This window comes from Labrus bergylta, chromosome 6, assembly GCF_963930695.1.
Source record: "Labrus bergylta chromosome 6, fLabBer1.1, whole genome shotgun sequence".
Taxonomy (NCBI): domain Eukaryota; kingdom Metazoa; phylum Chordata; class Actinopteri; order Labriformes; family Labridae; genus Labrus; species Labrus bergylta.
The window spans coordinates 33,163,475-33,177,809 of record NC_089200.1 but is presented as its reverse complement, the minus strand read 5'-3'; the positions used below and the strand labels follow the sequence as shown (position 1 = coordinate 33,177,809).

General features: G+C 42.7%; 1 protein-coding gene across 4 annotated transcripts in view; it reads left to right on the top strand.

Annotated features, from left to right (window-relative positions):
• Positions 1-14,335, top strand: part of nfic (nuclear factor I/C) — a 34,576-nt gene that overhangs the window by 11,548 nt on the left and 8,693 nt on the right. For 2 of the 4 annotated variants that reach the window (XM_020646927.3, XM_020646929.3), the window contains exons 6-12: positions 6,336-6,410; positions 7,061-7,193; positions 7,468-7,589; positions 9,392-9,505; positions 9,606-9,763; positions 11,805-11,988; positions 12,952-13,040. In XM_020646927.3, the coding sequence (XP_020502583.1) occupies positions 6,336-6,410; positions 7,061-7,193; positions 7,468-7,589; positions 9,392-9,505; positions 9,606-9,763; positions 11,805-11,988; positions 12,952-13,040 (875 nt within the window). The remainder of the gene's footprint in view (positions 1-6,335; positions 6,411-7,060; positions 7,194-7,467; positions 7,590-9,391; positions 9,506-9,605; positions 9,764-11,804; positions 11,989-12,951; positions 13,041-14,335) is intronic. The other 2 variants (XM_029279891.2, XM_020646928.3) reach the window with 1 other exon arrangement.

Here is a 14,335-nt window from a genome sequence, read left to right as displayed (position 1 = left end):
TGTGGATAAGCTGTGCGCTTTGTACACTTCTCCCTTCCACGACACTCTAAAGGATCGCCCAGAGTGGTAGGACACGAACCAGCAGAGGGCAGATCCTGAGATGCCAAGTTCGGAGAGCATGGATAGGAGGATTTGATGGTTGACTGTGTCAAAGGCAGCAGACAGGTCTAGCGGTAATAGAACTGAGAACTGACCCGCAACTCTGGCAGCTCGTAGCGATTCTGTTACTGACAGTAGTGCAATTTCAGTAGAGTGGCCCCGCTTAAAGCCTGACTGATTTGGGTCAAACAGATCGTTTCTGGACAGGAACTCAGAAACTTGCTTAAAGACTGTGCGCTCAAGTATTTTTGACAGAAAGGGCAGAAGAGAAACCAGTCTGTAGTTTTCAACCTGGGCTGGGTTTAGTGTGGGTTTTTTGAGCAGAGGGGTGACCCGAGCTTGCTTGAATGCGGTGGGGAACACACCCGTTGACAGAGAGGAGTTGATGATATGCTTAAGTGCAGCATTAAGTGGAGAGGAAATGGTCTGCAGGAGGCTTCATGGTATTGGGTCCAGAGGACAGGTGGTGGGCCGAGAGTCTAGCACAAGTTTATAGTAGAGGAACAAACCCCCAAAAAAGGCTTTAGTTTTCGAGATACCCCTGCCCGAGGTTGAACAAAGCACGACCATATTTTTTCATAACTTGAACATGTCTAGTTTATGAAACGGATGGTTGTATAAAAATATTTTACTGCAAAATAACTTTTTTTGGATGTTTTATGCATCTTACCAAAAAAACGAAAATAGGTCAAATTAGGGCTTCTCCGGAAGGGACAGCTCTAGCCTTATCACATGTATCTCTGGGAATCAGAATAAGAATTTCACCAAATTTGGACAGGATGTTCACAGATAGTTATTAGTTAAATTTAAGCAAAGTTTTTATTAATACCATATTCATGGTATTGAGAAGTGTGTACAAGAAGTTTCTTACATTTCATTTTTATCAATACCATTTTCAATTTTTGAATTTTTCACACTTAAACACACATGTAGTTTAGGCGGAAATTGAAAATCGAAACAAAAATTCAAAAGTTATGTATATCAAAGTCTGTCATTTTTTAAGTAAGGACACCAAACATTAAAATATGTCATTTTTATCTTCTTCAGACTGTTATCTTAACATAAAAGTAAGTTATTTGACTTTTCACTTGACCCTATGCTGTCACCAGCCCCTAACAGGAAACTAATGCAGCCAGGATTTCAGGGCGACCTGGTACAATGGGGCCCTATGGATGTGTATGTAGGAGGAGGTGGCCACAAACAATAGATTAAGACTTAACAACAAGCCACAATATAATTGTATTCTGTAATAAATAAATAAATATATATATATATATATATATATATATATATATATATCTCATCGGTTGTGAAATATTAATGAACTAAAAAACAGTATTGATTTATATAACCTTGAGTTCTTAGAAATTAAACATACTTCATATAGTCTATTTGTATATCGGCCATAAAGCCTGTTGTAGTTTTTTTTATGTATTTCAGTCATATAAAGATGGTGAGTAGTCACCATATCTCCTGCTTTTAAGATGAACCCTAGTTACTCCAGAGGATACACTGGATGAAGGGATAGTTTTTATAATATCCTAAGTATGATGGCGTAAATGTGTGTGAGATGAATTAGGATAATAATCATGCAGACATGTTTATAAGATTCAAGATTTTTTTTATTTGTCACATGCTCATACAGATGTGCAGTGAAATGTAAGAAACTTCTTATAAACACTTCTCAATACCATGAAAATGGTATTGATAAAAACTTTGCTTAAATGTAACTAATAACTATCTGTGAACATCCTGTCCAAATTTGGTGAAATTCTGATTCCCAGAGATACATGTGATAAGGCTAGAGCTGTCCCTTTTGGAGAAGCCCTAATTTGACCTATTTTCGTTTTTTGGTAAGATGTAAAAAACATCCAAATAAAGTTATTTTGCAGTAAAATATTTTTATACAACCATCCGTTTCATAAACTTAGACATGTTCAAGTTATGAAAAATATGGTCGTGCTTTGTTCTACCTCGAGTAGGGGTCTCTCAACTTTTAGGGGCCCAAGTTCCTCTACTATTAAAGATTTCATCCTCAGTCAGAGAGGAGAATGAGTCGAGTGAGGCACTTTTGGTTGGTGCTGTTGGGCTGAGTTGGTCAGGCTCAGAAAACTGGTTACTGATTGTTGCAACCTTTTCAGTAAAATACGAGGCAAACATGTCTGGTGTGAACAGATCGGAGGGTGGAGGAGGAGGTGGTTGAAGCAGTGAGTTAAAAGCAGAAAACATTTTTCTTGTATCTGTGGCATTGCATGTCTTGTTCTGATAATATATCTGAAAAATCATCATGTTGTGCAGTGGGCGTGTCACTCGCTTAGACCCTAACACCGGTCTTGTTTTAAAATCCAGAGTCCGCCCAGTCTGAGACCAAGACAAGACCTAGACCTTCAAAAAGTGGTCTCGAGTACCACAACACTAGGAATGTGGGTATAGGGGTCCAATGAATAGAATAGAATAGAATAGAATAGAATTACTTTATTAATCCCAAACTGGGAAATTGTGGTGTTACAGCAGCAGGTTATCCAACACACAATATGAGTAAAAAACACAATGTTAGCAATCTAAACACAATATAATATTAACTACAAAGTAAATAAGTACTAAAAGATATAAAAAATAAGAATGTGAATATATACAACCAGGATTTCACTAAGCATTACTAGTCTTAAATAGGAAGATTAAATAGGGAAGATTGAATGTAAATGTGCAAAACCAGAGTCGTAGATGGTTATAAATTAAATATGAAAGTTTAAATGTAAATGTGCAAAAACAGAGTCATAAATGGTTGTAAATTAAATATGAAAGATTAAATGTAAATGTGCAAAAATAGAGTAGTAAATGGACAGTATTGACATAAGTTAAAGTGCAGGAGTGTAGACATATTATAAGCAGAAACTATACAATATAATGGCGAGTAGACAGCCAAATGAAGTGAACATGAGTGCAGGGATAATTTGTAAATTTAACATGTGCAGAACAGATTACAGTATGGAGAGACAGATATTATCATGATGACAGTTCTCTGCTCGCATGAGGTGAGCTGTTGTACAGAGTTATGGCCTTCGGTAAGAAAGATTTCTTGTATCTGTCCTTGTGACAGCGGAGTTGTATCAGTCTGTTGGATAAGCTGCTCCGCTGTTTGTCCAGTAGGGTGTGCAGAGGGTGATCAGGATTATCCATAATGGATAACAGTTTGTTAAGAGTCCTCCTCTCTGTCACCACTACAAAAGAGTCCAGCTTGCAGCCTATCACAGCAGGCCTTCTTAATGAGTTTGTCCAGTCTCTTAGTGTCACCAGCGCCAATGCTGCTCCCCCAGCAGACCACAGCAGAGAACAGTGCACTGGCCACAACAGACTGATAAAACATCTCCAACATCTTGCTGCACACGTTGAAGGATCTCAACTTCCTCAGAAAGTAGAGTCGGCTCATCCCCTTCTTGTACACAGCCTGAGTGTTGGCCTTCCAGTTCAGTTTGTTGTCTATGTTGACACCCAGGTACTTGTACTCCTCCACCACAGACACGTCCTCTCCCAGGATGCACAGCGGTGGTGGCTCTGTCCTCTTCCTTCTGAAGTCAATCACCATCTCCCTGGTCTTATCCAAGTTCAGAATCAGGTGATTTCTTCCTGTCCACTCCACAAAGTTATCCACCAGCTCTCTGTACTCCCCCTCTTGCCCATCACTTATACAACACTGGCATGACCTGGAGTCAGGTGAAAAGGAAAGGAGACAGCACAGTACCCTGTGGAGCTCCTGTACTGCTCTCCACCATTCCAGACTGAACACTGCCAAGTTGGACAAACTGTGGTCTGTCTGTCAGGTAGTCAGTAATCCAGGAGGTGATGGACGAGTCCACACCCATCAACTGCAGCTTCTCTTCCAGCAGTTGTGGCTGGATGGTGTTGAATGCACTGGAGAAATCAAGCAGGTTGCAGCAGGTAGATGATGGCATCGTCCACTCCCAGATGTGGCTGGTAGGCAAATTGTAGCGGGTCAAGGGATGGTTTCACCTGCGGCCTGAGGTGGGTCAAGACGAGCCTCTCCAACACTTTCATCACATGAGATGTGAGAGCCACTGGTCGACAGTCCTTGAGATCAGATGGTGTCGTCTTCTTTGGGACCGGGACCAAGCAGGACGTTTTCCACAGCACCGGTATCCTCTCCTGGCTCAGACTCAGGTTGAAGAGGTGTTGCAGAATCTCAGACAGCAGGCTGGTGCAGGTCTTCAGAACCCTTGGGCTGATGCCGTCGGGGCCTGGAGCCTTGCTAATGTGTAGTTTCTCCAGCTGTCTCTTCACCTGGCCAGTTGTTAGAGTCAGGGGGTGGGGATGGAGCAATTCACCTCAGAGGGGGGAGTGCATTCCTGTGGTGCGGGGCCAGAGTCCAAAGAGTTCACCAAGGGGGGTTGGGGGGGGAGGGAGAAAATACAAAGGGAGGCTGTAAGGTGTGAAGTACAGGGGTGTTGTTTGAGGTGGGTTGGGGGGGAGGGAGAAAATACAGAGGGAGACAGGGAGGTGTGAAGTACAGGGGTGTTGTTTGAGATGGGAGAGGCAGATGAAGGCTGTGCACTAAACCTGTTGAAGAACAGGTTTAGCTCATTCGCCCTCTCCAGGCTGCCAGAATGTTGTCTTTCTCTTCCTTTGAAACCAGTGATTTCCCTCATTCCAGTCCACACATCCCTCACGTTGTTCTGATGGAGTTTGGCCTCCAGTTTTCTCCTGTATGAGTCCTTGCACTCCCTCAGCTTTTCCCTCAGATCGTGCTGTATCCTCCTCAGCTCCTCCCTGTTTCCAGACCTGAAGGCTTGTTTCTTTTTGTTGAGAAGGGCTTTCAGGTCACTGGTAATCCAGGGTTTGTTGTTAGGAAAACAACGTACAATCCGGGCCGGTAAAGCAGTGTTTTCACAGAATTTAATGTATTCTGTGATGCAGTCAGTCATGCTGTTAATGTCCTCACCATGTGGCTCGCAGAGTACATTCCAGTCTGTGGACTCAAAGCAGTCCTGCAGTGCCTCATTGCTCTCCTGTGTCCACCTCCTAACGGTCCTTGTGGTCAGGCTGTCTTTGGACCAGGGGGATATACTCTGGTGTCAGTAGGACCAGGTTGTGCTCTGATCTGCCCAGGGGGGGAAAGGGCAGTGGTACTGTATGCTTCCTTAACGTTAGCATACAGAAGGTCCAGTGTTTTATTTTCTCTAGTTGGACAGTTAACATATTGTTGAAAAGTGGGTAGTGTTTTGTCCATTTTTACATAATTAAAGTCCCCGGTAATGGCTACAAAAGCATTTGGATGCTTAGTTTGAAGCTGTGAAACAGTAGAGTGAATGGCATCACTCGCAGACTCGGCATCAGCTGACGGTGGGATGTAAACAGCTATAACAATGGCGTACATGAATTCCCTGGACAGGTAATATGGGCGCATTCCAACAGCTAACAGTTCAATGTCCGGGCTGCAGAGACGTTCCTTCACACTAACATGGCCAGGATTACACCATCTCTCACTCACATACAGTGCAATCCCTCCACCTTTCTTCTTCCCGCTCTTAATAACGTCCCTGTCCGCCCGAAAAGTCCTGAAGCTGGGTACCGCCACGCTGTGGTCCGGGATGTCCGAGTGCAGCCATGTCTTTGTGAAGCACATAATACTGCACTGGCGGTATTCCCACTGGTGCCGAACAAGTGCGCCGAGTTCGTCCGTCTTATTGCCCAAAGACCTCACGTTCCCCATAATCACCGCTGGTACAGAAGGCTTATGTTTTCTCTTCTTAGCTCTTCTCTTAGCTCCAGCTCTGCAACCCCGGCGTCGCCTCCTCAGCTCCCCCGGAATTACAGGCCTTGCTCCGGGCAGTAGCACCTTGGAGAGCGCCATCAGCTGATCACGTGTGTAAACAATGCCCTCACTCAGCTGTGCGCTGCTCTCCAGAATGTCCAAAGTAACAGAAAAACAGCGCAAAAAGTTCCAAGAGCGAAAGTAGCCATTACCACACAATAGATTTAAACTAATACTCAAAAAACACAGTAAAAACAAATAATAACTAATCAAAAAATACGATATAACAACACGGACAACGAGAGCTGCTGCAACCGGCGGCCACTTCACACAGCGCCGGAAGCAGATCTATATTGAATAGCAGTTTCCCTTATTCCTGCAAAAGAGTGAACAAGTGAAAAGAGGATATATATGCTCACACACACATAGACCTTATTCGTGTCTCCTTGCTGTCATCTTTCTGCAGATGGTCCAGAGTTCCAGGACAGTTTTGTGACATCAGGAGTTTTCAGTGTCACTGAGCTGGTCCAGGTCTCAAGAAGTAAGTCTACTACTTAAAGTTTATTATTCAGCTTGTCTAACATCAGTTTGATTGAGCTGGAGTTACACGTGGGATCACAGTGGTGGCCTTAGACTGAAAAATATTATGCAAGGACAATTCAAAGCTGTACGGCATATTCAAAGAATTTAAATGTAAACATTTGATGTATATGGTAAATGGACTTGAGCTTGTATAGCGCATTGTATGTAAAGTGACCATCAGAGGTAACTTATCCCAGGGCGGCCACATGACTGATGTGTCCTTGTGCAATCCTTTATAAAACCCACTGAGCTCCCTTTAACTAATGGAAGATTAATGTTCAATATGAAATCTGTGGGACAGTCAAAATAAAGCATTTTAAAGTTAAATATTCAGCCATGTGGTATCTGCTCTGAACTGAAACTGTTCTACATCCTGATTGGCTGTTAATGGATTGATTGAAAGTATACAGAAAGTTTAGGACCCTGAACAGGTTAATAGATAATGGGCGGATGTTTTGTGTCACACTTTATTGATCTGATATTGTGACTTCAACCCGGATCGTTTGGATATCTGATTAGCTTAATGTGCTTTTGGGCAGTAAAGGGAAACTGAGGCTCAATGTTCAATGTGTAGGTCACGACCACGATGTGTTGTTGTTGTGTGTGCAGCTCCTGTAGTCACCGGAGTGGGACCCAGTTTCTCCATGGGGGAGCTCCAGGGTCATCTGGCATACGACCTTAACCAGTCTGTCAACCAGCCATTAAGCCTCAGACGATCATTGGCCAGCACCTCATCCAGCGGGTAAGCACACACACACACACACACACACACACACACACACACACACACACACACACACACACACACACACAAACTACATGTATGCAAGGTGGTTTTACTGCCATCAATCTGAACAATACAATCTGAAATATCTGAAATAAAAATGGTGCTATTGTGAATCCTTTTAAGTTCACCTCATGAACATTGCACTGTGTGTGTGTGTGTGTGTGTGTGTGTGTGTGTGTGTGTGTGTGTGTGTGTGTGTGTGTGTGTGTGTGTGTGTGTGTGTCTGCAGGAGTAAGCGTCACAAGTCTGGCTCTATGGAGGAAGAGGCCGACAGTCCAGGAGGGGAGTATTACCACTCACCGTCCTCTCCTGCCAGCAGCTCCAGGAACTGGACTGATGACATGGAAGGAGGTAAAAATGAACAGTAACAACAAAGAGACTTAAAGTGATCACTCATCACACATTCACACACTGATGGTAGAGGTTCAAGTCACCATCAGAAACACCTTAGATACACCTTCTCTGCTGATGATTTTTAAAGGAATGGACTGCTGTTTGGATTTCTGCACACAGTGGTGTATTGAAGGTTGAAGGTTTCTAACTTTCATGAAGGATGTTTTGTTTTTAAGTGTTTTATATACTCTCTTATTTTGTAATGTAGTAATATTTCAAAATAATGCAACGCCCTTCAGTAATCTCTCTGGTCTTGAAAAATGAAGCCAATGCCAAAGTGCTAAATCCTGCAGTTCATCGAGTATCCACTAGAAGCTGGCTCCAGGAACACAGGAAGTCACATACTGGCAAAACAGCTGTTTTTACAGTATAAATTAACATGTTTACATCCTTGTACAAAAAATGAAATAGGTCTGATTAGTTATTGTCATCTCTAGAACACACTGCACAGGGGGAGATTTTTTTTAAACGGCTCCATTTTGAGTTTAAAATGATATGTGCTATTACACTAACTAAAACACAATTTTGCAAACTAGGCTGGTTTTATCAAAATACTTAACACAATTCACAAAACCACACACCCAAACTGCAAAATACCTCATATATCCTGCAAAATGAAGCACTGCAACCAAAATTACATATAGCATTATCAAAATTAAACTTTTACACCAAATGGCAAACACTTCATTCATATTACCAAATGTTTGTCTGACCAACCACACACTGTTGGTCATAATGAAAAGCACTCTCATCTTTAGTATGCTTTGTCATAATAGTAAAATAGTTCGAATTGTAGAAAATTCTTCAGATTGTTCACATGCACAGAAATATTTGCAGATACACTTACATGCTGTTAAAACATTTATATTTTAATTTTTCACCAAACAAGTCAGTACTACATATACCAGTACAGTAAAACGGCTCAAGTTGGGCTGCACTCTCTGTTCAGCCTCTCGCATTGTCAGCCCATGGTTGATGACATGATCAACTAAGGTTGCTCTGATTTCATTTGAAAGTTGTTTTCTTCTTTGGCCATGAACTACTCTACCAGCTCTACCCCTACATCTCACTCTTCCTCTTCCTCCCCCTCTCATTCTCACCCTCCCTCCTCCTCTTCCTCTCTCTGCAAAGTCTTCCAGTGTTGTTGTAAAAAAAAAGGAGCTCACCTGTGGTCTTTTCGTAGTGCTTACTTCCTGACTGAAGTGATAACAATTAACCATTGAGGTGTTTGGCCAGGTGCCACATACATTGGCCAATTAGCTCACGTAGTGTCTTTTGGAGACTTGAGAAGAGGTTTTGCTCTCTGTGTGTCAGTTTAAATAATTGTGATATGCATGTCATTTTAGTGTGTAAGCAATTGGAAAAAACTGTATTAGTTAGGCGTGTAGATGACCTGATTGACAGGTGGGCGCGGTGTAACGGTTTGTCAGGAGGTTTAAAACCCGCCTCAGCTCCAGTTCATGAATATTTACAGTCTGTAGTTATCTCCCATATTTTGTTTCTCTTCTTTGTTTTTCTGCTATATTTCCATGTTTGGATACAGAGGTACACATATTGTTGTTGTTACAGTAGTATTTCCCGTCTAGTGGATGCACCATGAATAGTTAAAATGTTCCAGCACCTCGTCCTGTGCTTTCATCTTCTTTTATTTAGCTGTGTGTGTGTGTGTGTGTGTGTGTGTGTGTGTGTGTGTGTGTGTGTGTGTGTGTGTGTGTGTGTGTGTGTGTGTGTGTGTGTGTGTGTGTGTGTGTGTGTGTTAGGTCTGTCTCCACCTGTAAAGAAAACAGAGATGGACAGTCCCTCACCTCAAGAAGACTCACCCAGGATGGGCTCTTTCACTCAGCACCACCGGCCGGTCATAGCTGTTCACAGTGGTCAGCATCAACACATTCATATGATTGATTCAGCAGAACTTAAAGGGAACAAAAGAAGGTCATTGACGTGTCCTTTCTTTTCCTCTCGCCCTCTGACCAGGTCTGTCTCGGAGTCCCCACCCCTCCTCATCTCTTCATTTCCCGTCCTCCTCCTACTTCCCCCATGGAGCAATCCGCTATCCCCCTCACCTGGCCCAGGATCCCCTCAAAGACCTGGTCTCATTGGCCTGCGACCCAGCCAATCAAACCTCCAGCTCAGTGAGTACAGCAGGTCACATGGTCGGCTCTGAGAGTTCATCACAGAAGAAAAAAAGAAGAAAAATATCCCAAAACAACATATGAATTCATCTGTAGTTTGATTTTTGTCCCCTGGTTATGGCCTCAGCCTGATGACTTTTCAGAGATATTTCTGGTCTTGGTCTTGTCTCGGTCTTGGAGCACTCTGGTCTCGAGTATGTCTTGGTCTTTGTTAGTGTGGTCTTGCCTACAACACTTCTTATACCATTTAAATGATTGAAACAAAATACATGATGGTTAACGCTGAATCTTTAATGTTTTAAAAGCTGAGCTTAATCACACTTGGGTTTGAATATTCACCTCTGTAGTGACGCTAGTCCAGGTTGTTGTGGCACAATGATTTGTAACTTTTATCTTTTGTTTTCTCAAATGGTGGTTGTGAGTTTTACAATAATGCACAAGCAAAGAGAGATGTTACATTTGAAGTGGACAAACTGTATTTCCATGGATTCATTCATCTTGATCATTTTGTGGATATAGCTTTAAATTGTGTCAACCATCTCAGAGTAATTCTTCTTTTAGGTTTGTGAAGCTGTAATACATATGTGTTAGAGACCTCATAGCAGCAGAGTTATATTTGGATTGAAGTGTCTGTTGTGAGCAGAAAAGGAAATGTGACTCTGAGACTGAAGAAATGTATATGTCTGATATTTACGAGTCAAGGTGATGTCTTCTTTCTAGACTTGTAGAGATATATCAAAGTGGACATCCAAGAGTTTGTGGGCTGTACCTTCTAACAGAAAATCATCAAACACTGTGAAGATGTAAATGTTGAATGGAAATCATGAAACAGACTGTGGATCATCTTAAAATTGATTCAGCCGTGGTCAGACAACAGCACTCACATGGCTGATAAAGTTTTCATGTTAACAGTGTTGCTGATATTCTGTTTGAAGGTACAGCCTATAAACTCCTCTCCATGTGGTTACACTTCTAATAGTTTAGAGAGAAGACATTACCTTCACGTGTAAATGTCACACATATACATTTCTTCAGTCTCAGAGTCACATTTCCTTTTCAGCTCACAACAGACAGACACTTGGCTCCAATCCAAATATAACTCTGCTGCTGTGAGGTCTCTTACACATATGTATTACATCCTCACAGACCTAAAAGAAGAATTACTCTGAGATGGTTGAAAAATCAATGAATCCATGAACATTCGTTAATCAATCAATCAATCAATCAATCAATCATTATTTGTAAAGCACCAGTTCATAACAAGTGTTATCTGGAGACACTTTACTAAAGAGTATATGCGATAATATGCAGGAAGGATTTCTCCTTTGTATTCCTCTCGTTCCTGTTCCACACTTCCTCCCCGCTGAGTGGGGGGGAGGGGGTTGTGGGTAGGACACAGTCTGATGGTGGAGGCTGCATCAGGGATGTCAGGTGGTAGTATCACCTCGCTGCAGGTTACTAACATTCTGATGTTTAGTGTTCTCCATGGGTGCAGATATGAAGGTGTTCAGGATCGTTGGCTTTGGTAACCCTAACACCGGTGACTGTTGAGCAGGGGCGTGTCCAGATGGGTGACCAGGGATGGCATGGACCCCCCTTGAAGTCTGATTTGCCACGCCATGTGCCGCCCCAAATGGCCAATTAATGTATTTTTCTAGATTTAGACAGCGTTTGAATGCACTTAAGTACTTAAACTTGTGACTTTTCACATCTTTGTTTTTCAGTTCCGAAAGAATCGAACTAAGAACTTTTATTTTTTGGCAAATTGTGTTTGTTACATGTACAGATCATTAGTGGGGATAGAAAGGGCGTGTGCCCACAAACGTCAGGCCAGCCCTGCATAAGTCAGCGTCCCAGGTGGGCCCCCCCCCAGTTAAAAAAGTCTGGACACGCCCCTGCTGTTGAGGCGCCATTCAAATGTTTACACCTTTAAGTTTCTACTGCTTCGTCTATTTTTCTGTTTGTTTGTTTTTCCAAGTGTGTGCACGTTTGTCTTCCATCTTCAATAAGAGTTTATATTATTCATATATCATGTTCACAGCTGAACGGCAGCAACCAGGTGAAAGTGTCCAGTCACTACATCTCCTCTCAGATGTTGGCGCCCCCTGGAACAGCATCCTCCCTGGCTCCGCCTCCATCCTCCCTCCCTCGGCCGACGCTGCCTGCAGAGTCAAAGGCCTCTACCACCTCCTCTGATGGGGGGGCACATTCCCCCACATCACCAAGTATGTGATTTAAAGATAACACTTATTTTGATAATGATGAATTTATGAATGGAATAAGCTCTTTCCTATAAATCAGTTCAAAATAATCCCATTATCTTAATAACAACTGTATTGTCAATACAAGCCACTAAGAACTTATCTCGAAATGCATTTATTAGTGGCAACCTTTAGAGATACAGAGTGAGACAGACAACAGATTCATACATGAAGAGCTTTTCATTCCTCCATCTCTTTATTGTGTTTCTAAAAGCTGTGACACACAGACCACTCTGTTCAGAGGCTCGTCTGCTTCTATCAGATGGACCTCTATGCAAAATGAGAAAAGATTAGGTTCAAGTGTGAAGTGAACTTAGTGATCATAGGCCCCGTGTCCACCTAGCCTTTTTTTCACTTGTTTGAGTAGAGAGTGTTCTCAGCAGACAGCGGCCGCCTGCAGAGCGCCCAGCCTCCTTTCATCTGAGCACTCTCTCGTTTTTGTGCGACCACTCCGAGCGCTGGAGTTGAAAATCTTTCAACTTTTCAGGAAGGCCACTCTTGACGTCACCGGCGTTCTTTTCCAAATGTTTGATATTCTCTGTAGTTTTTCCGCCTACAGGTCATGTCTTGTACTCACATCCTCTTTGCTCCGTGTCTGATTGGGAAATAAACGACCTCAAATATAAAACATGCAGTAAAAAGTAACGGAGCAGTGTCGGCCATATACAGCAGTTGTTGTCAGCAGACTGTTGTCATGGAGACAGGACGGACGGGCATGCAAACAGCGTAAGCCAGCACTTGTCTGCCCTGAAAAAACGCCAGGTGGACACGGCGCCTTACAGACAGTTTGAACATAGGAGGTGACTCAGGGACTTTTTTCATTTTGGAGTTCTTTTGATATTTGGAGGTTTTGTGAAGGTGAAGCATAATGCAACTTTACAACTATCATAGACATGTGACTGATGTTGTTAAAACCAACATCCTCAGCATACTCGGCCCCTGGTACCCCCCCTGCCAACCGTACCTCCTTCGTTGGAGTCACTTCTCGAGACCCGGGTGGACTCTACCAAACCCAGGTCAGTATGGTTCATGTGACTGAAGCCTTATGTAGAGTCTGTTTCTAGTTTGTCAGAGTACATGGAGAGATAATTTCAAGTGGTTTGTCATGACAACAAGGTTGTTAGGGATATTCATGAAAGTTTATTTATAGGAACGTGTTTAAATGCAAACTGATGAAGCAGAGTACACTGAAGGTTAGCTCCAGTGAGGAGTCATGTTGTTTTACTGTAAATTAAAAAGAGCCTCTCTATGAACTACAAAGACAAAGGAGACAATCAGTGACAACATCAATGATTGTTATGTAGTCACATGTCTGCTGCCACCAGGGGGCGGAAAGGAGATTCAGGATTCAGGCTTTTGAAATACAAGTTCCACTGCAAAGATTCCTGGCAAGTGAAATGTTGGTTGAAGGAAACCATGAATTGAATTTTGAATTGAGTGTATTCAGTAGGATAGAGATGTATCGTCTCATTTTCAAAGGGGGTCCTATGATGAGACTTTTCATCAGAAACTGCTGCGCACGCAGCAAAAAAAAATCAGCAAAGAGATAAACACTTTATTTTCTCCACAAGCTCAGCAAAGCATGTCTGTGTGTCTGTGTGTCTGTCTGTATGTCTGTCTGTGTGTCTGTCTGTGTGTCTGTGTGTCTGTCTGTGTGTCTGTCTGTGTGTCTGTCTGTCTGTCTGTCTGTCTGTCTGTCTGTCTGTCTGTCTGTGTGTCTGTCTGTCTGTCTGTGTGTCTGTCTGTGTATCTGTGTATCTGTCTATCTGTCTGTCTGTGTGTCTGTCTGTCTGTCTGTCTATCTGTCTGTGTCTGTCTGTCTGTCTGTCTGTCAGACCAAAAATACACAATCTGTAGTTTAACAAATCTGAACCATATCGAACTGCAGTTTTCAAAGCTTCATTAGCGCCTCCATGTTGTGAGGACACTTTTTGTGTGGACAGCACCATGCTGAGTTTAATTCAAAGTGTGCTGACCTTTCAGTTTTGGGGAGGAGCATTGTCCGTACAAAATAAGAACAAACTGGACGAGGTTGTTAAACTAGGCTGCAAGATAAATGGGAAGCAGCATTTCTAACCTGACAGACGGTACACATTGAATTTATCCAACAAGACCACAGCAGACCCTCTGCACCCCCCTTTGGTCTGAGTATGAACTCTTCAGGGTGCAGGTACAGAAGGACCAGAATGAGGACTAAAAGAGGCCACATAAAAGAGGCCATGTGTTTGTACCACACATCATTCATCTTCTTAATCAGCTCTGATTATACAGGATGACCTCTGACCTTTATTTAACTCCTGAAATCCCTCAT